Source organism: Glycine soja, chromosome 20 (genome assembly GCF_004193775.1).
Source record: "Glycine soja cultivar W05 chromosome 20, ASM419377v2, whole genome shotgun sequence".
NCBI classification, from domain to species: Eukaryota; Viridiplantae; Streptophyta; class Magnoliopsida; order Fabales; family Fabaceae; genus Glycine; species Glycine soja.
Window position 1 is genome coordinate 43,620,612 of NC_041021.1, and position 21,243 is coordinate 43,641,854.

The window sequence follows — 21,243 nt, forward strand, 5'->3', positions numbered from 1 at the left end:
ATTTGGATCGCTTTAATTTTTTATCCTCAAAGTTAAAATTTTCCTTTTTTTACTCATAAAATTCAATTTTATTTTTTATTTTTAACCTCTCTTAAATAGGTCAAACGAGGAGCTATAGTTTTTGTAATTTATGTTAGTTTTTTATCGCCAAAATTATTTTTTAATTTAAATTTTAAAATACAATTTTTCATGTTTTTTAAAAAACCTTCATAAATGTTACAAAAAAATTATGAAACCCAAACAAAAATCCCATGTTTAAAATGAAAACCAATGGATCTAAATAAGGAAAAAATCACACCCAAATTTAAATAAGTAAATCTCCAAGATCACAATCTCATGTTTTGACAAGGGAAAAAAATTAAAAATTAAGCCCATAATAATAACCTCAAATCTATTGTGTAACACTCATCTTCCTCCCTTTTTAAATATCCACACCCCTATGGCAAACTCCTCATCGTTATTGTCACCAAACCACTCATATCAATGGTGAATTGTAATTGTCCTGATAATCTCTTCTACCTCTTTACTTGTCGTAAGCGACATTTTCTTTATCATTTTGATACCATTGTGGTTCTCTGAATCCTCTTCACAACCTCACTCAACATCAACATGGTGCAAACTTAACGACAACGTTCCTCGTCAAGTGCATGTGGAGGATCCTTAAGTTCATGCTCTCCTTATGGTATAAGAGCCTCAACTTGATTCTCTGGTTCAAATACAACACCATCTTATTAGCCTTGACCGAGCTATTATCATTTTGATCTAGGTTTGATTTTTCATTTTTTTTCCTTATTTAGATCTAGGGTTTTGATTTGGGTTTCGATCTAGGTTTGATTTTTTTTTTACTTGGATATGATATTTTGATTTAGGTCGGGACTCTTTACCAAAAGGAGAACATGGAGTTAGAATTTCTCAAAATGTTCTTGATGTGGAACATCGTTCTTAACTTCGTGTGCTTGTTGATGTTGGGTGATAGTGTGAAAGATGATCCAAAGTAAAATTATGGGGATTTGAATGATAAGGGTGATGACGCTTATGGCAACAAAGAGGTGGAGGAGGTCATTGGGGTGACCTTCGACATGGGTGGATTGGTGATAGTGATAATGACGATGATAGATCTACTTTGAGATTGAGTTATGTATATTTGAAAGGAAAAGAAAATGAGCAATACACCACAATTTTTGGGGTTTTGATGTGAGTTTGATTTTCAATTATATTAAAACAAAATATTTTATTGCATAAAAACTATGTTGGTATCACATTCTTCTTCTATTTTTGTCAAAATATAATTGAAAATTTAATTTTATTTTCAATTCATAAAAATATACAATTATAATAATTAAGGAGATTAAATAAATCTATTAAAAATAAATGAAATATATACAATATACAATAATAGAAAATGTCATATATTTTTTTTCAAAATTATAATAATAGAAAAAATAAAGATGAAAAGAAAACTTTTAATTATACTGCCACACTTTGCCTATTTTATGTTTGAGAATAGGAAACAATTATTCCCAGTATTAAATTTGCTATTGACATTACCGATCACTGTGAAATCCATCTTTTGTCCACTCACCAAATTTCTATACTTGTTCCTTTCCCGTCAGATCTAAAACCATTTCCCCACCTCCGCTTCTTCCTTTTCCCCTTTAAATTGTGCCATTTCTTCCCCTTCAGCTTCTCCGCACCCCTCCCTCCTCAGATCCACGCCCCAACGATTCTTCCTCTCTGTGCCGCTCCCACCCTATTCCCCTTTCTTTTTCTCACCTATTCCCTCATGCAACTCACCCCACCAAGATCTAAGAGCCACGTCCTCCGTGTCGGCGGGTCGATCTGCTGGCAGCCATATTTCGATTTCATGTAATGACTTATGTTACAACATATAATTTTATTACCATTCCTTTCTCCTTCAACAATTCACCCCTTCGTTGTCGTGGATTTTATGCTAGTTTTTAAATTCAACCTACACGTGCTGCAAGGACGAATTTACATAATTGTGGTCTGCCTTTTTTTTTTTTTTAATTTTTAATGATGATATTTTAATATTTTAATATTTATTTTAGGAAGTTTAATTGAAAAGTGATAATATTTAATTGTTATTTTTCTATTTTTAATAAAATATTCCATTTTTCTTTTATAGTCCTCATTACTAAAAATAAGGCTTAAATAGGACTTTGGTTTTTAAAATTTGGGTCACTTTAATTTTTTATCCTCAAAGTCTAAATTTGTCTTTTTTTAGTCCTAAATTTAAAAAATTGTTATTTTTAATCCCTCATTGTCATTATTACCAAATCACTCATGTTAAGGGTGAATAATTTCTCCAATAATCTTTTTCACTTTTTTGTTTATTGTAAGTGACATTGTCTTTATTATTTTGACCCTGTCGTGGTTCTATGAATGATCTTCACACCTTCACTCAACATCAACACACTACAAAGTTAATGGCAATGTTCCTCGTCAAGTGCATTTGAGGGATCCTTAAGTTCGTGCTCTCCTTATGGTACAAGAGCCACGACTTGATGCTCTAGTTCAAACATAGTGTCTTATCAACCCTAATCAAGTTATTATCATTCTGGGTTGTGGGTGTTGATTTAGGTTTGATTTCCATTTTTTCCTTATTTAGATCTAGGGTTTTGATTATGGGTTTGATTTTGGTTTTTTCTTACTTAGATATAAGATTTTGATTGTGAGGTCGAGACTCTTGTACCTAAAGAAAAACACGAAGTCAGGGTTTCTCAAAATGTCCTTTTCGTGGAACATCATTGTTAACTTCATGTGCATGTTGATGTTAGGTGAAGGTGTGAAAGACAATCCATAGAACAACAATGATGATCTAAATGATAAGGGTGATGGAGCTTATGGTGACAAAGAGGTGGAAGAGGTCATTGAGGCAATTATGGTTTGGCCTCGACATGGGTGGATTGGTATGATGATGACAGGTCTACCATGGGATTGTGTTATGGATATTTGAATGGGGAGGAAAATGAGCATTACATCACAAATTATGGGTTTTTGATGTGGGTTTATTTTCATTTTTTTCTTAATATTTGGGATTCTAATTTTGAAATTTGCTTATTTAAATCTGGTTTTGATTTTCATTTTTTTCTTATCTAGATTTGATTCATCTTTGTCTTTTTTTTTTTTTACTTATGTAGATTTGGGTTTGATTTTTTTTTTCGCTTGTCTTTTCATAATATTTTCTTGTGTTTAAAATACTACAAATCATATTTTAAAATTTAGATTAAAAAAAATCAAATTTTGTCGATAAAACTAATTGTGAATTCATAACTCCTCGTTTGACACACATAATGATATATAGGAGATGGACAAAAATGATTTTTTTTTAAATTACAAGACTTAAAAAATAAATTTAAATTTGGAGGATCAAAAGTTAAAACAATTTAAATTTGAGGGATAAAATATATTTAAACTTAAAAAATAATGATATTGTTCTTGTTTTTAGACATATTTTCTTCTTTTTATAGTCTTTGTTGTGGAGATAACATATAAGTTTTCTTTTAGACAAAAAAATATTCGAGTATCATTTATTTTTCTTAAATAAAAAATTAAATCCGGTCTTGAACGTGTAAGCAAAAAATGTACTGTAGAATTTTTATTTTATTTTTTTAAAATCTTTTTTGTCTTTCAAGTTTTTACTTTTTACACAAAGTTGCGAGGTTAACCTTCAAGTTGAGCGTATTGATTAAATAAAGTCTTCCTATAAATTGAACACGTGACGTTGCATGTAAAATTCCTTTGAGGCCACAAATTACTTCCTCTGCTACCAACCACTACTGGATCAATTTGTTCCGGTTCAGTCAAATTGTTTTTTACCCGTCCAATTTTTTCTTTTCAAAAGAATCAAAATAATTGAAAACTTTTAAGGCTTATCAATATATAAAACCAAAAAAATTTAATTACACCATATTTCATAGAAAGAAAACCATAAAATACAAAATCCATTTATCAATTTTTTACTTTGGGTACAAACAGCCACACTTACCTCTCCACACCACCAATAGATGCATTTCCTTCTCAAACACCAACAAAGTGTATGGTTCAAAATAAGAGAAGAGAATGAAGGGGAGAGGAGAGGGAGAGGAAAAATAACATTTTTTGTTCAGTTGTACGGAAAGAAAAGAAAAGGAAAAAAATAAATCCAAATTATTATTATAAACATCGAGTATGCATTTTCGTCAATATATTTTATCCCCCTCCCCCTCAACTTTCTCTATTTTAAAGGAAAGCCTATATGAGAAAACAGAGATTTTAACTTCCTCTACTCTCCTTTCTTCCAAAATTTTTAACCAAACATGAAAAGATTATAAAAATCTATCCCATTCGCTCCAATTCATTCCTACCAAACAAAGTAAATCATTACTCGCTTTGGCACATTGGCGAGCACATGTAATGTTGCAATTTCTGACTTTCATCCATGGTAAGTTGTCTATTCTTTATAATGATGCAATTCATTCACACAAGATATCTTACATGTCTAGTGGTACAAGACGATGACAATGATCAAAGAACAGTCATAATACCGAACACTATATCCTGCCTTTTGGGGTATTTGCAGATAGCCTCATTACGTGATATACATTTGCAAGATTCCAAAACTGAGAACACCAGCATTCGCGCAACATAATTTGCAAGGACAAAACCATGTGTGACAATCTAAAAATTTCGGATCGCCAGAAGATCATCCATCACTTGTCAGTGTGAAAGCCAGAACAACAATGACAAGTGCAAAGACAATGGTGGCACTACGAAACAACCGTGAATATTTAATTCCAGTCTGATTCTTGCTCTCTTCATTGCTTAACTCAATCTCTTTGAGAAGCTCCCTCACTTCATCAATGTCCGAGTCTTTGGAAGCTTGGATTAGTCTGCTTTGAATCTTCTCAAATTTAGTCAGCCTCCTATTACTAGATGTAGCTTCATGTGACCAGATAAAACCTGTCATCTTCCATAAGAGGATCCCCACATAGATGGCTACAACGCAGTCTACAGTGTAATGATGGCGTTCTCGTATTTCTCTTTGGGCACTGTGCATCACAAGAAGCCATACAAGAGCAGAACTGAATCCTCCATATGCTTCCTGCAATCATTATAAATATAGTAAGAAAATTCAAAATGAAAGCTCCTACTTTAAAATCAAATGCAAACAATCACAAGATGATGACACAATGCAGTCTTGGAATTAATTCAAATCTTACCGTCCAAGCCATGGCTGTGAGCACGGCAACAAGCATGTGGCCACTGTATAGGAGGTCATTGCAGCCACCTCCAGCTTTCTTTAACAGACTGTACCATGAAGGTCCTTCGGAGACAGTGGGTCGCAGAAAATCAATTAGAAAGCTCATCGAACCCCAATCTGGCTGGTAGTCACCAACTGGTTTTCCAATGTCAACTAAGAAAGAAGAGTATGTTACTTTGCAGGACCTTCTCATACGAGCAAAATGTCCCTATAAGGTGGACAGGTTCATATAGACATAGAGGAAGGTATTGATGATAGACATTATCCAGCTGTGATTAAAAAATTTAAAAATTATATTTACGGATGCTACATGAAATAAGAAAATCTAAATTCACACAATCATAAAGAATGTCAAGTTCAGATTTCTTAATAAAATGACACCAAAGAAACACCAAGTGGCCTGCAAATAATTCCAGGGTCCAAAACCTAATATTTTTCAGTTTCAATTCAAAGTTCATATTTCTAGCCAACAAAGTCTATGCAAAATAAATGAAGAGGATCTTTAATCAGCATCACAAGTCATATAAATTTGTTAACATTATGAGCAATAACATAAACATTCCCGGATTAAATCATTATAGAATATGAGAACATAACTTTATAAGTTAATGAAAGCAGTTACCAGAACCCAGCAAATAAATATTCTGCATAGTGCATACCGTAAGCTGTATCGAGCTTTATCACCCGGCTGATAGCATCATGATCTGTAGCATAGGGAACATAATATTTCTGAGCCCAACGATGAGGATATCCCGGAACTCTGAACCGGGAACCAGCACACCAAGGACGGGCAGATGGCAGAATTGTAGATGCAAAAGTTATGGCACGAAGAAGGCGGCCAACTGCCATGGTAAACATGTACCTAGCACCTAATCCGAGGCCCGGAGCTTTAACAGAATCAAATAGCACAGAGAAAGCCAGCATCATAAACAACATCAAGAAATGGTGCAGTCCAATGATTCGAGCTCTTAGTATCTCAACAATTGGAGTAGGAAGTTTCTCATTTAACGCCAAGAGCAACCATTGCCCCGTATCTGGAAGAGGAGGTGTGTTCCTGTCAGAGAAAAATAAGTAAATGATTTCTCATTTTTCAAATAGAAATCACAACACCTGGTTGAAGTTAAGTTTATGTAAAACAAGCCAAGACACACTCTGGCTGATCTTTCATTGTGATTTATGTTAACGGAGAACTACTGAAAACCTAATGGCCAGTTTTTAATATTGTGATTTTCAAATTGAAATGACCAAGCACCAATGCCACTAATCTAGTATAATGCACTTGTGTTAACTGGTTTATACTTACTATTTGCTACGATATGATATATGAAGAGTGCTAGCAGTAGCAACACTCTGACACACTCCTTCTAACATTTTCTATCTTAAAACTATAAAATCACGAGTGAGATTCATTAGATAAGGAGTGCGCTACTAGCATCTCTCTTGTTATTTTAACTAAACAGAGATTTCTAGAAAGCATCAGAAGCCTTTGAATCTAAAACATAACTAACTAAAGATCCGCATTCAAAAACTACATTTGAAACGAGATCCAATTCACTTCACGAAATCTCATCAAGATCAATACAGAATCACGAGATAAGAAGGAACGAGAAAATGGAGTTGGAATGGAAGACAGTTACAGGTGCCAGTCGAGGCCGAGGACGGCGGTGACGGAGCGGACGGAGATCATTTCGCAGAGGAGGGCGGCGAGCATGAAGAGCATGGAGGCGATGAACGGAATCGCCGACCGGAACTCGGCAGACCAGTGCCGGTAGGAGGGGACGCGGAAAACGGCGGTGAGGGCGAGGAGGGACCACAGCGCCGGTTGCAGACGCGAGTGCCACGCCGGGGAAAGGTGGCGGAGGTAGTCGACGGTGATATAGGACATGGCGGCTATGCCCAGCCCGGCGTTCGCCGGCGGCGCCGGCCACCGCATTGACTACGAGAGAGGGAATCGGAGAGTGAATCCAACTGTCCAAGTGAAGCTAGAATTGAGTTGCAGCAGCAGACCTTTGAGGGAAGGTTTTTGACCTTTTGGGGAAGTTAGTGTTTTTTTGTTTTTTTTTGTAATTTCTTTTATCCACAAATCCTAATTGTTAGTATTTATTATCCAATTTTTCTCCTCTTTTCTGAAAACTTGTTAAAATATGTTTCATGACTCATTAAATACTTATGAAGGTACTCAGAAAAAAGTTGACATTTAAAATATAAAATATTATTGAAAACTTATAAAATAAGTAACATATCGTATTTTATTCAATCAATGTTATAAGTTATGTTTACCAAAACAAGGGATAACAAGGAAAAACTATGATATGAACTTTATTTTTAATTTTTGTCACAACTATCATAAAAACTTTAATGTGTCTAAGCATGAATGCATGAAAATGTGTCGAGTTTGTTTGTTATAGTTTTTTTCATAAAAATAAGCATTTTAAAAAATAGGTTTTAAAATGATTAAAAAATAATATTGAATTAAAATCTTATTTTTTTATAGTTTCTTATAATTTTTTTTTAAAAAAAGTGTTTTTTTTATGATTGTAAACAAATAAAATTAACTTATATTTTTTTAATCTCTATAATATAATTACTATATTACTTTACATTTTTTTTTACAGAAACCAGATTACTTTACATCCGAATCACTTTATTTATTTTTTTAATTTGTTATAAGGGAGCCCATTATTACATAATATTCATAGTCTTTTACATAATCAAACCTTGTAAAATTAATCAACAAGAGTTGGGCCTAACAAAAGATGTTAGTCTTTTAAAAAAATTGATTCAATTTTTTTTCCCATAAGTGTTTATCAAGAATCAAGGATGAATTTAAGGGGAACAAAGACATTAGAAAAAAAATACTAATAAAAATGCATAAGAAAAATAGGTTTTTAAGTTAATATTTGTTTAATTTTCTTTTGGTAGTAGATTATACTTCTAGTTTTTACAGAAAGTCAATAATAAATAATTTTGTTAAATTAATTATTTATTAAATAATCATTTATTAGAAGTTAAATATTTAAATATTTTAGTTGAAAAAATTTGGTCTCCCATTAATACACTCTAGATCCGTCCATGCCACTAATGATAAAAACAACTTTAAGTTTGTTGGTTAATACAATTTTTATGATGCATTTGAGGTTATTTGACATGTTTGTGAAAGCCTAGAATTATTAGTAATATGATTTTTAAAGTTATTATCATAAAAATTAATAAATTTATTATACATAATAAATTTTGATTTTGATTGAATGTGAATATAATTTTTTTTATATTATAAAATTGTTTTATATTGTCCGTACACAAGTCACTTTTTTTTCATATGAAACAGCCTAGTTTCATTTAAAGATAAATGATTTATCTTTATATTTAATATTAATATTTTAGTATGTACACCATATGAGATAAATATTTGTTTTTGTATAAAAATTCATACTAAATAAATATTTTTAAATATATAAATATATTAAAATTAAAATTTATAATAAATAAATATCTTTATATATATAAATTATTAGATTTATAATGAACAAGTTAAATTTGGATATAATGTTATTTTCAACTATTGACAATTAAAAACAAACAATTAAAATTTAGTTCAAACTTTAGAGATGAAAGAAAAATAAAAGAGGATAAATTAAAGAAGTATATAAATAAAAATAAAAAAGAGTAACTTGAGGTTAGATTATTTAAAGATATTTTTTCTATGATTTTTTTTACTAATTATAAAAATAGTGTGTAAAATATATCTCCAAAGATTAAAAAAAATAAAAAAAGAGAATGTTGGAAACTTGAAGTGTCTAATTGAAAATAGGAAAATGTAAGAGTCTCCCTGTCCAAATTATACAAACACAATCATTTATTCCCTCTCTCACTTTGCTTGGAAGCTAATTTAAGTATCAAAGGATCCTTGTAGCTTTGCCTCATATAATAATAGTAATTCTACTCGATTAACTAGTCAAATAGTACTAAAAATTAAAGTAATGCTGTCAAGTGTCAAAGAAAAAAAGAAGGCCCAGTGACAGGCTTAGAATTTTCCGAATGAGATTGTAATAGTAGTTACTGTAATCGATGGCAGAGCAAATTACCCTACCATAGTGGCAGCATAGTGCACTTTATTTTTTTGTCATTACATTGACATTAGGATCAGTAATGTGAACTACACATCTATACAACAGAAAATATCTCCCACCTTTGAAAAGCTCAAAATAAATTAGTAGGTGGAAAAAAAAAAAGGCAATCTACACAAAATTCTAGCATGATAATATATCAACTATCAAATTTGAAAACTCACAGAAGCAAAGTATTTGGAGCAGCCGCTACATGTATGATGTTACCCAACTCTTTATATCTCTTAATCTATCACTAATCATAGAACCTATCCGGGGGGGAATCAAATATACACAATACTCAATATTAACTGTTAGTCAAGCCCTCACGCTAGAGACTTGACAGAATGAATGAAATACCAAAGCAAAACACTGTGCAACCTACAAAATCTATTCTACAATGAATTAACGAAAATGAAAAAGAAATTAATGCAGAAAACCTACACACCACCACAAGGTGCACAACAGAACCTTCCAAGTCGGAGGAAAAACCACTGCAAAGGATTCAAGTGGTCCTCCTCCTCCACTGGAGTAGGAGTTGGAGTTGGGAGTGGCAGTTCATCAGGCAGATGGCGATGGAATGCATCAACCGCAGCGGCAACACCATCTTCATTCTCAATCAACTTAGCAATTTCCATTGCTCGAGATTTCACCTGAATATTTATAATCCACTAACTATCAATATTATTGACTAAACCATGACTCGTGACTTTGTTCGCATAGCATAACTGCACAACTATTACACATGATGTTTATAAAGTATGCAGGAGGAAACAAAAAAATGGGGAGGAATAGAATTTAATTTCACCTCTGGCTGGAGCATGAATCTTATGGCATTTGATAAATTCTCTACATTGAGCTGAGATATTGGGATTGGGGCTGGTCCCAATTCTTTCTCATATATTCTATCTCCCCAAAAGAACTGATCACCAAAGAATGGAACTATGGTTGTCGGACACTGCAAGTTATGGTATTCATATTAAAATAAAATTAAAAAGCAATAACCTGATTTTTTTTTATAAACACCAGAATTATGTCATTAAAACTCTTTAAGACATTCAAACCAATCCTTGGATTATGTAAAAGAAAAATATCTTAGAAGATATTATTGAACATTAATTACCCCAGCTTTTAATCCTGTAGCCGTGGTTCCAGCTCCACCATGATGCACCTGCAATTTTGTGCCAAAAATATCTTCCAGTTATTTCATGCCCTGATCTGAGTGGATATTCAAAACCAACCCCTTTGCCCCTCTTTCTCTAAGAAGAACTTTTCAGTTCTGACAGCTAAAATTTGAATTGTGAAATTGAGAATCAAAGTAAAGAAGGCTTAAACTAGCAATGAGTAAAACACTCTGACAAACTCCAAAGCAATTCTTTCTTGGCCAAATAAACCCACAAGAAAACATAAATTAATACTCACCACAGCAGAACATTGAGGAAACAGCCAATCGTGAGGGCATTCCTCCAGAAGGAAAACATTATCAGAAAGTTCTGCCACTGCATAATGGAAAACAAAATGAAAATGAAAATGAAAGTATGAAACTAATGTCAATTACCTAAAATGCACAGAACAAAATGTATAATTTTCTCAAAGCATGTCACAAGACATGTCGTGAGAAAAAGTTTATCTATTCTTGAAAGTTAAGGCCATCAAAATGCAGACAATTCAACAGAAAGTTCTCACTGAATCAAGTTAATAACGGCAAAAAAATTGATGATATTAAGGAAAATTTTGCAGGCATGTCTTAGATACACTAGCTGACATAACATATAGAAACATATTCAAGTGGGTAGACGTTAAAGCATATGAAAATAAACTGAAATATTCAGTGTCTAGGCTACTTGCCCAATGGCGCAGTGTGGCATAGCCTTTAAGTGTTCATTTCTGCTCATTCTCCTTATAAATTATTAAATCAAATGAAATTTCATCCTTTAGCTCCTGCAAAGCCAAATAATGTATGCCAACCAGGACATGAGTGAAAAACACATAACTCCTTTCTTTCATTAAACAAATCCATAAATTCTATTTTTGAATCTTGGTCTTCGATTTTTCCTAGATTTTTCTTCAGAATAAAATAGATCTTGCTCAACAATAAAAGAATATTCTCGTTGTAAGTAAACCAGAAACAGAATCAAGAAATAAAGGGCGGGAGGGGGGTATCATTTCATGCTTAATAAATACCTTTTTAATCAGTTAGTGGAGTTAGAGCATGTGACTAGACAATTTCAGAAAATTTCCGTCAGCACCAATGAGAATATTTTTTAAATATTTCATTTTACTGAGTTTTTTTTTTTACCCTTCTAAAGGTGGGAAAAGACCTCTTCAGTTTGTAGAATCACATGTTGTCATAACAGTCATCAATCAGAAGATAACTTTTGAACTTCAAAGTATAAAAGAGCATGACATAGCAAAATGAGAAAATTAATTATACAACTATAAAAATGTAAATTTCTCAGGTATATTAATGTATGCAAATTTGTAAAAGCTAATCAGAACTAAGATTAAACAAACACAGCATCAATAGGAAGGGGTTAGTTGGTTGGTGGGGAGGGGTTTGGACAATTTGCACGAGGTCATAAGGTTAAACTTGGTAATAAACAACACATGTTTCACTCATTCATTGGCACTGACATACAAACAAATAACATAACATGAAACCAAAAATTATAACTTCCTCAACAGCAATGAGTATTTGAAAAAAAGGAATCAAATAGGTACAAAACAAAATTGGAATAAAATACTTACAATTCCCTAGATTGCCCCAACCCCGGTCAATAATTCCCCGTTGTTCTGTATCTTTTAGTGCCTCCAATATAACATCTGTTGTTCCTTTAGGATCTTCAAGAGGCTGAAAAAGTAAAAAGTTTTTTTAGAGGATTTCAAAAATTCTTTTTCAAAAAATTGCTTAGTGTCAACTCATACAATGTCAAGTTCATGAGCTTATGAGTATTGCTGAAACAGTTATTGATGAAAATATGTCATTGCACTGATTCCATGATAACAATAAAGCCTCTTTATACAGATCAATATGACATGGACAATCATAGATTACCACAGTTTATAGAAGGTCATGAAAACAAATGAAGGAAATTATCTTGGCCAGAGTCACATCTGTGCATCAACTAGTCCAGAAAGTTCAGGATCATCATAAGTAGTGTCTTATTTTCTATACACACCAAATGAATTAATCTCAAAATTAATCCTATAACTGGTAGTACAATCCACCAAATGTTCAACAAGAGAAATGGGGAATTAGGATTTATGATAGGGGATTTAGGGATTAACTACAATAGTAACAATACTAAGGCTTGTAGTGGCAGTACAATCCACAACTCCAAACAGTGAAGTTAAATTCACAAAAAAGATGATTATCAGAGACAATTCATAAAAGTGACTTGTAATACATGTGAAATTACCATACCATGCTCCCAAACCCAAAATATAAAGGAGGTGGTCCTTTTTTAATCCATTGGACAAAATCTTCCCGAGGTTGATACTTTGAAGCAAGGCTCAAGAAACAATAACCAACAACATCAACTAATGGGCCCCAGTCTGCAAATTTGTAAAATGTCATCAGTGCTAGTAACAAATTTGGGACTCCAGGCAAAACATGCTATTAATTACTCTCAAGGATCATTTCTTCTAAATGTTTAAGATGTTAAGTGGAGGCCCATCCATGATTTTATATATCTATTTACAAATAGTAATATTATCAACACAAAAAAGTTAACTGTACTTTATAGTTTATACATTGTACATGTGAAGTCTCCTTAAAGCTTAAACAACTTAGATAAAATTTTATTGGAATCTAATTTGAACCAAAGCAATTACAAAAGTCTTCCTTTACAAATTCATATATAATATAATAAACTCCATTCAATTATAAAATTTCAACAGATAACTCTACAATATACATTCACAATCCAACTCAACAGTTACTGTGCATTCAGTTCTACACAGTAACAGCTTTGAACTTATCAGCTACTTCAACAACTTAAAATGATTACTCATTTAAAAAAATTATCAGAAAGACATCAGATAATGTAACTAATAATTTAATCCTTGTCCATACCACTAGGTTTTGGAACAACATGAGGACTCCACATATAGCTAGTCGGTAAATGAGATATTGATCCACGGTACATACTGAAGTATGCAATAGGAGCAAGCTTCAGAGTTGTTTTCCTGAAGTTATTGATAATTCTTCGCATTCCCCACCATATTAGTAGATCCACAATTATATAGGATAGCTGGAGATGGCAAGGAAATATTGAAATAGGTATGTTGGTAAGTTAGTCCAGCAAATATTTATAAAATTATCAAAATCAGATTATAAAATATTGTGTTATCAAAAGACATACCCAATAACCGGCACTTTGAGGAACACGTGCCAAAGGGTGGGGGAACTCATATGTTGGCCTGCATATTGAAAAAATATATTTAAGTGACCTCAAATATTTCAAGAAAGCACTGAAAAGGGATGATAAAAGAATGTTGCATTTATCGGAATATTTGAAAATACAGTTGTTACTGGTTTTAATTAAAACATTTATGTACTGTATGAACAATGAAAATCAATTCAAGAATTAGAAAATTATTTACATCTAGTTATAAAACTTTATCTTCCTAACATATAAAAAGTGACAACTTTTATAAGAATTTTAACTCACGTCCATGGCATTGTGAAGAAGATATGGAGGGGCACCGCAAGGGCCTCAGCAACATGTACATGTCCTGCAAACCGGGATCACAAGATATAATTCTATATTATATTCTAAAAATTTATAGGCAAGTCCAGGCAAATTTGCAAATAATGAAGTGATAAACAAACAAAAATATTCTGCTAAAATGAAAAGCTTTTTTTTATATTAAAATTACTGAATTCAGCAACATGCTTATGAACTTGGTAAACAGATTCAAGAAAAAGAAAATCCATTATTCTTCAGGCTTTAAAAGTGAAAGCCCTTGATTTTCTTACTTCAATGTCAGTAGTTATTCTTCAGGCTCCCCCCTTTTTCCAGTACATGGTTAGCACTTTCTGTTTATAAATTTGAGTGTGATATACACATAACGAGCATTTGAAAAACAACAACCTGAAATAGCTTAGGGGGTGTTTGGTTTGCCTGTTTACTGAAAACAGAAAATGGTGATGAAAATGTGTTTAGTTGGATTTTTGAAAACATTTTCAGTAAAAATGAAAACAGAAAATAACCAGAAAATGAAAACAATAAAATTTCGTTTTCAGTTGAAAACAGGAACCTCATTTTGAGTAAAATGAAAATGAGATGGCAATGAATGTAATTTTAAGCAAATTTAAAAATACAAAAAAGATAAGAAGTCAATATATCATAAATTTTTAGTATTTTTATTTCCTAAAAACAGAAAACAAGAAGTCAAACCAAACATATTTTCAGAATTCTAATCTTTTGAAAATGAAAACAGTTTTCAGAAAATAAAAACAGAAAATGAAAATACAAACCAAACACACCCTTAATTTTTCTTTATTTCTACTTGGACAATTTATGTTCTTGATCAAAGGAGATAAGTCCAACCCTAAATTATGTTTATGAGCATTGAAAATTAATTGCATGAACATGTGCAAAATGGTAATGCACTTCAACCTGTCAATACCAAGTAGCCAAGTCTGACTAACATCAGGGTCACCATTTGAATAGGTCTAGTAATATGACATTACTATATGAAGACCATGAATATTGTTTTAACTGTCATCCATGTATCAGAACTACATTCTACAGGGACAGATTGTAGTCTCAAGGCTAACGATAGAATCACCAAATGTCATACTTGCATCATGTGTGATATGATTGTCATATTACAATAAAAGAACTAGGGATAATTAAACCTTAAAACATACATCAATCATAAGAAGATATTTAATGAAGAAATACATGATACACTAATATCTTAAGTCCTAACCACTCACCATAAGCAGGAGGATTGGCGATAATAGCTTGAGCTCTGAAAGGAACACCAGTTTCCATATCAGGTGCTGTGCATGCTGGAGGAAGGGAATCAATGATGGCCTTCAGCTGCTTTCTTTGGACAGATATTTCAGCCGGTCCAGAAGGGATTAAACCTTTATTCCTTGCCATGTCTATAATTTAAGTATCTCATTTAGTATATCAGTATATGCGTGTATAATGAATAAGAGCAGCAATAGAATAAGATTAAAACAAAAATACATCATTGTTTTAGCATGTTTCAAAACAAAAATAGGGGAGACTGAGCCGTGAGTATAACAGAGCCAAAGCTTGAAAGATCACAGTCATTGCCTAATTTAGCTTGATCTACAGCAGAGGAATCAGAGAACATTTTGCAAATTTAGCCATTGGAGAATGATGAGAATATTTTTGACAATTTTTAATTACCTTACACTGAATTCCAGCATATTTTCTAATCTAAACACCATTTTTAATAGGTGAACCAATATAAAGGAACCTCTTACATCCTGCTATAGTCATGTTAAGCACAAAATACTGGTAGAGTGAAAAGTTATTGGATATTAATGAAAGTATTAAAAGGGAACCTCTTACATCCAGCCAAAATACGAGGATCACCACCCAGAGGATAGAAATCTACATTAGCTGACTTCACAAATGTTTTAAAATTATCATGAGTTGCCAGCCTAACATGATGACCATACTCCTGCAAGTAAATATTTAGTTCTTCTATGGAAGCAAGAAAGTATGAATTCAACAAAATTGACTGCTGGAACATACAATATATCAACAGTAGTTAAAAATCAAGATATTGCATCCTTTCAAATAGATCAGCGGAGCAAATCACATGACAGCAATCAGATAATTAGGAAAACCTAGGGAATTTAAACTCAAAGGCTACTAAAACTACAGGAGACTAGAATAATTCCTTCCCATAAATTAAAAGTTCTATTAAGAACTTCAATGACAAGTTGTTATCACCAATGACAAGTTGTTATCACCAATGCCAATATGACAAATTATCATGAAAAGAATACATTACAAACAGTATACATTTTTTCTGAACAAAGCAAATGAAAGGAAATCTATATATGATGTGATTTCCAAGAAAAGTAATGCCAAATTCTCATTTAGGCCTCATATTAAAGTAAATCACAAGATATCAAGATACTGGGGAGTTCTACACCATAAGATATGCAAGAAAGCAATACAAAGACAACTATGATTTAATGCAATTCTCATGTGCTGATGTGCATCAAAATGAATTGAATGAAAATATCAAAACATGCCTGAAGTCTCTTTGCAATGGCCAGAAAAGGTTGTACGTCGCCTCTAGTTCCAACCACAAGTATGACAATTTGTAACCGTGGAACAGATTTTTTTGACTCTGAACTAAGACTTTCTCTCATTGTTGACTTGGCAAAAGATTGGAGCTCTAACAATTCTGGAGCAACAGATGCACTCATTTCTATATCAACTTCAACAGTGCCATCATTTTGTATCTTCACTAGGTTAGTAATCAGTTGCTGAGTAGCAAAACAATAAAGTGTTATGAACATGCTAATAATTTGGAAGCTCTGATGCATAAATCACAAATACAGAACAATTTCAAGAATAAAGCTACAAATCACATTTTTCAAATAGCCCAACCACGTGTCAAGAACCTGAAATATGTCCAACACACAAAAGAACAAATAGCACTGTTCCAATTTGCATATTTCAAACAAGATTGAACAGAACAGTCAAAGAAATATTAATATCAATTTTTTGGTGAAACTAACCCCAACTAGAATAAAAATACACTAACACAAGCTTGAAATTTAAAATCATCCACATATAGTAATACTTGCAATACCTTCACCTTCTCAGACAGCCTGTCCAATATTGTGTCCTGCCTAGGGAATTCCCACTTTCCTGTTGTTGATCTAGAAAGAAAAATGTCATCATCAACTATAAGTGGGTTCCTCTCAGTTCCAACAGGGGCCGTGATGCAATGTTCCAAACCTTCATGAACAGTATTGGACATACAAGACATATTAAATTGATCTTCCAACAGAAGCAAGTTAGAAACAGTAGTCCATGAGAACAAGACCAATAGAATTTGACCAAGATAGGAGGTGCGCACACACTTATTTTAAATGAATTAAAGCTATTGAGGTTGAAACTAATTTCAATGGAATTCAGTATTTTAGATTTAAACTTGTGAAACTGTTAGGAGCCAAGAATAGAAAACAAAGAACTGAAAAGACAGATTTTATTTCCTGACCGAAAATGAACAGAACAAGGAGAAAGATCTCTCTTTCCCAAAGGGTTTCCCCTTTCTACAACAAAGCTAATGCTCAGTTTTCAATCGATACAAAAGAGAATGCCACCACTCCTTTCTACCCCTCTCCTTCCACCCTCTCTTACTGACTAACTATTAGTGTTTGGGAATCTCTAACAGAAACTAAAATACAATGGAAACTACATAGTACATATTTCATAAATATGTAAGTGCCAATCTGGATAAGACCTTACACAGAAGGCAAGTAATTTAGACTCAAGAAACAACAACAAACGCATAAAGGCTTTCCAAGAAGAGGTTCAATGAATAATCTTGTAGAGCTAGGACATGTATCAACATATGAATCTCCCCTTCTTCCCACCTCGCTGGAAAAGACAAGGCAACTAAACTAAATTCACAAGATTTTATAGAAATATACAGTGCTGGAGCTAGCTTTCCTTCAAGATACATAAACCCCGCCCCACGTGCTTAAAAGGGGGTTAAAAAAAAAGAAGACCAAATCAATAAAGCATTCATCAGATAACAACAGAACCTAAAGCAATGCCTACTTCACAGTCATAATCAACTACTTAACCGAAGAAACTATAAAACTAACTAGCAAAAACCTCTTCTTGATGAAGAAGCAACTTGCGGCAATGACTTGTTCACATCCTCGTCCTCCTCAGAAGAAGCTCCATAAAACTTCTCACCCTGAGACTCTATCTCCATTTGCTTGAGATCTTTCTTCTGCTGACTATCAAATTCAAAACCCCTATCTAACACATCTTCAGACAAATGTTCAATCTCATTACTACCCATCATAAAAAAAAAAAAAAAAACAGTCTTTCTCAGTCCATTACTCGTTGCAAACGATACAAAACCGAAACCCCATCATCAGAGAAGCTCAGAAGGAGCAGAAGGAAACGGTTCTTGGGAATCTGGTTCAGAACAGTTGCAATAAAGCAGAGATACCCATGAGAAACACGTGGCGAGTGGGCCTTGAAGGAGCAAAGAGAGAATGGGAAAGTGGAAAGGTTTCTTTGTAACGAGAAAAGAGTTGGCACAGAGACCCACCAGTCATGAAAACACAAAAGAAGGTTTGGTAAAACCTAAAGTTCAAACCCTTTTTACAATCCAGTTCGTGGGTTAGTTCACGTTGCTCACGAGAAGCCGTTAGTCGGTAGAAGGTGCCCAGATAAGAGCTATCTATCTGCAGCGGCAATCTTACCATGGTAATGGAAAATACGACTTATGGTCAAAATTATTTATTTTTAAAATATATTTTTCTATCGTAATACAGATGGAAAGTATATAAGAACTTTCTCAGGAGAATCAAAGGGATCCAATTTTATTTTTTTTAATTATAATATTGAAATGAAATAACCTTATATATTTTTCTAATATGATTTATTTTATATTAAAAGATTTATTACGATTCAAATTTTAAATTATTTAATTAAGAGATATAAATTGTTGTTATTGGTTAAACGGACTCATTTTTAGGACAAGTGCATTTTTTTTTCACCAGATTCAATTATTATTTTTTACGTATTTGATATTTTGATTTATTATATTTAAAAATATGGTAAAAAAAAGTTGTTTTTTTAACAGCTACAACGGTAACAATTCAACATAAGTCAAGAATATTATTCGAATCTTCTACTATCAAGTTGACTCTAGTAACTCAGTCAAAACTGTTCAACAAGATAATTATGTGTTAAAATTACAGCCCAGTTGGTACTCTTCTACCGTGTTATGCAACAAAATAAGATTTGAATTCTTGATAAGAGTGGAATGTGTTCTCATTTAATACCTACTTGTATCTTTTGTCAGTTAATTTCTAAGTAGTATTTTGCTTAAAAAAATATTTAAGTAGTATTTATATTGTCTTCTAAAATTGCACAAAAAAATATTCTCTTCTAAAAATGGTATGAGATATCAGATCTGTTCACGATTATTTAATGCATTTCAAAATCTAAAACATTTGATTAAGAGTATTTTTTCTGTTTATAGTACACGATAAAAAGATAAAAAATATTAAAAACTTATTTTTTAAATAATTTAAAATATTTAATAAAATACTTTTAATGCTTGAGTTTAACTTTTATAAACTTTCAGCATATATATATATATATATATATATATATATATATATATATATATATGTATGTATCGATTAATGATTAGATAGCAACTTAAAAGGATTTTTAAATCGTTGGTGCATATAATATTTACACTTAAGAGGCTAGTGCTAATAATATTCTAACACACTATTACTTTTTTTATAGAAATTTTAAAATGTATTAAAGCCTATAAAGTTATAAAAAATATTAAATAAAACATAAAACGTACAACACTTTATAATTTTCAATCAGTTTCCACTAACAAAAAAATATATTCAAAAGAATTTCTTCCTATCATTTCTCTCACACATGATATTTCAATTTCACGCTTTGGCATTGCCCATAATCACAATTCACAAGATAGGCAAATGCTTATGTACAGAAATTAATGACTTCCAAATGGTTTGCTTTGGACCCGATTTTTTTTAAAAATATGTTTTTGATTTTTTATATGTTAGTGTTTTTTTATTTTTAATTCTTAGTAATTTTATTTTTTTAATTTTAGTCTAGGTAAGTTTGTGTTTTTAATTTTGGTACATTTAAGATATTTTATTTATTTTTAATCTCTTTAGGTTTGTATTTTTTTAATTTTAATCTATGTAAACATAAATTTATTGGGATTATAAATTAAAATATTCAAAGGGATTAAAATTTAAAAAAAACATAATACCGCTCACGAATGTTAAGGCAGCTTTGTTGGCTGAAATTGCAACGTCCAATGTTAAGGCAGTCAATGGAAATATAATACTGCTCACGAATTTTAATTTTATTATAATAATATGGGAAATGTATCAAACTAATAATAATAATGAAGACGATTATTTATTATATCTCATTCTGCATATCGAGAGATTCATGTGTCACCCTGAAAGTTCCATCTGAAGTAATCATCACTAATACTAGCTTATGATGAATAAAAACAGAAAAGTAATGTCCGCTTCTACTTTGTTTTAAAGAGCTTAATTATGTACCATAAAAATGAGAGAATGTAGCCAAAAAAGAGCTTAATTATCATGTAGTTGTTATTATTTTCAGGGTGCCTTTTGCTGAAAAAGAGAATAAAAAATGAGAAAAATAAATGATAAAATGAATGAGACTCATATTTTTACGCTCTATTTTAATTTATAATTTTTATCTCAATTCACTTTATTTCGGTTCTTGAAAATTATTTTAAAGCTTAACAAATTTATGTCAAGGAAATTTATATAACGTCAATGGAATTACAATATATATATGACTGGAACTAGGGGTGTAATTCGACATAAAGCTTTTCGTCTTTAAAAATAACAGTTGAAATCTTAAATTTCAGTTGTCCCAAACAAATGTGGGGTATGGGTCAATATATATGACAAGAGAAAATAATTCACATATTATTGAAATGAAGGTGTATTATGTATTATGTATATATATAGAAATGCAATTAACTAATGAGAAAATAACAGAAGACTGAAGTAAGTACTCTAACAACTTTTAACAGTCATTTACAATTGATTTATCATCTAAAAGTTGACATGTCCACGTTTTT

The 21,243-nt window shown here is 31.9% G+C and overlaps 2 protein-coding genes across 3 annotated transcripts; both read right to left on the bottom strand.

The window, feature by feature from the left end:
- Window positions 1–4,331: 4,331 nt before the first annotated feature.
- Window positions 4,332–7,332, bottom strand: LOC114403675. The gene is made up of 4 exons (XM_028366779.1): window positions 6,901–7,332; window positions 5,923–6,317; window positions 5,223–5,416; window positions 4,332–5,104 (listed from the first exon to the last, which is right to left on the bottom strand). Exons 1-4 carry the CDS (start codon window positions 7,194–7,196, stop codon window positions 4,706–4,708), a joined length of 1,284 nt encoding a protein of 427 aa, XP_028222580.1. The 5' UTR covers window positions 7,197–7,332; the 3' UTR covers window positions 4,332–4,705.
- Window positions 7,333–9,453: 2,121 nt separating this feature from the next.
- LOC114403546 (sterol 3-beta-glucosyltransferase UGT80B1-like) lies at window positions 9,454–18,828 on the bottom strand. Of its 2 annotated transcripts, none has more exons than XM_028366565.1 (14): window positions 18,222–18,828; window positions 17,194–17,336; window positions 16,622–16,858; window positions 15,927–16,038; window positions 15,317–15,487; window positions 14,043–14,106; window positions 13,734–13,791; window positions 13,445–13,622; window positions 12,794–12,924; window positions 12,118–12,220; window positions 10,792–10,868; window positions 10,493–10,540; window positions 10,178–10,327; window positions 9,454–10,022 (listed from the first exon to the last, which is right to left on the bottom strand). In XM_028366565.1, the coding sequence occupies exons 1-14, from the start codon at window positions 18,415–18,417 to the stop codon at window positions 9,810–9,812; spliced, it is 1,881 nt and encodes a 626-aa protein (XP_028222366.1). In that variant the 5' UTR covers window positions 18,418–18,828; the 3' UTR covers window positions 9,454–9,809. The 2 variants fall into 2 exon arrangements, with proteins under 2 accessions (XP_028222366.1, XP_028222365.1); XM_028366564.1 differs by having other exon boundaries at window positions 17,188–17,336; window positions 18,222–18,827.
- Between the last annotated feature and the right edge of the window lie 2,415 nt (window positions 18,829–21,243).

What these genes read in the sequence shown, in the direction of transcription:
- LOC114403546 (XM_028366564.1), bottom strand. Translation starts at nt 18,417, where the DNA reads ATGATGGGTAGTAATGAGATTGAACATTTGTCTGAAGATGTGTTAGAT. An exon ending in CCATTGCAAAGAGACTTCAG is followed by an intron (nt 16,039 to 16,621) that starts GCATGTTTTGAT and finishes ATTTACTTGCAG; the next exon opens with GAGTATGGTCATCATGTTAG. An exon ending in CTACAGGATTAAAAGCTGGG is followed by an intron (nt 10,328 to 10,492) that starts GTAATTAATGTT and finishes CATAACTTGCAG; the next exon opens with TGTCCGACAACCATAGTTCC.
- LOC114403675 (XM_028366779.1), bottom strand. Translation starts at nt 7,196, where the DNA reads ATGCGGTGGCCGGCGCCGCCGGCGAACGCCGGGCTGGGCATAGCCGCC. An exon ending in CTCGGCCTCGACTGGCACCT is followed by an intron (nt 6,318 to 6,900) that starts GTAACTGTCTTC and finishes TTTCTCTGACAG; the next exon opens with GAACACACCTCCTCTTCCAG. An exon ending in TCACAGCCATGGCTTGGACG is followed by an intron (nt 5,105 to 5,222) that starts GTAAGATTTGAA and finishes TAATGATTGCAG; the next exon opens with GAAGCATATGGAGGATTCAG.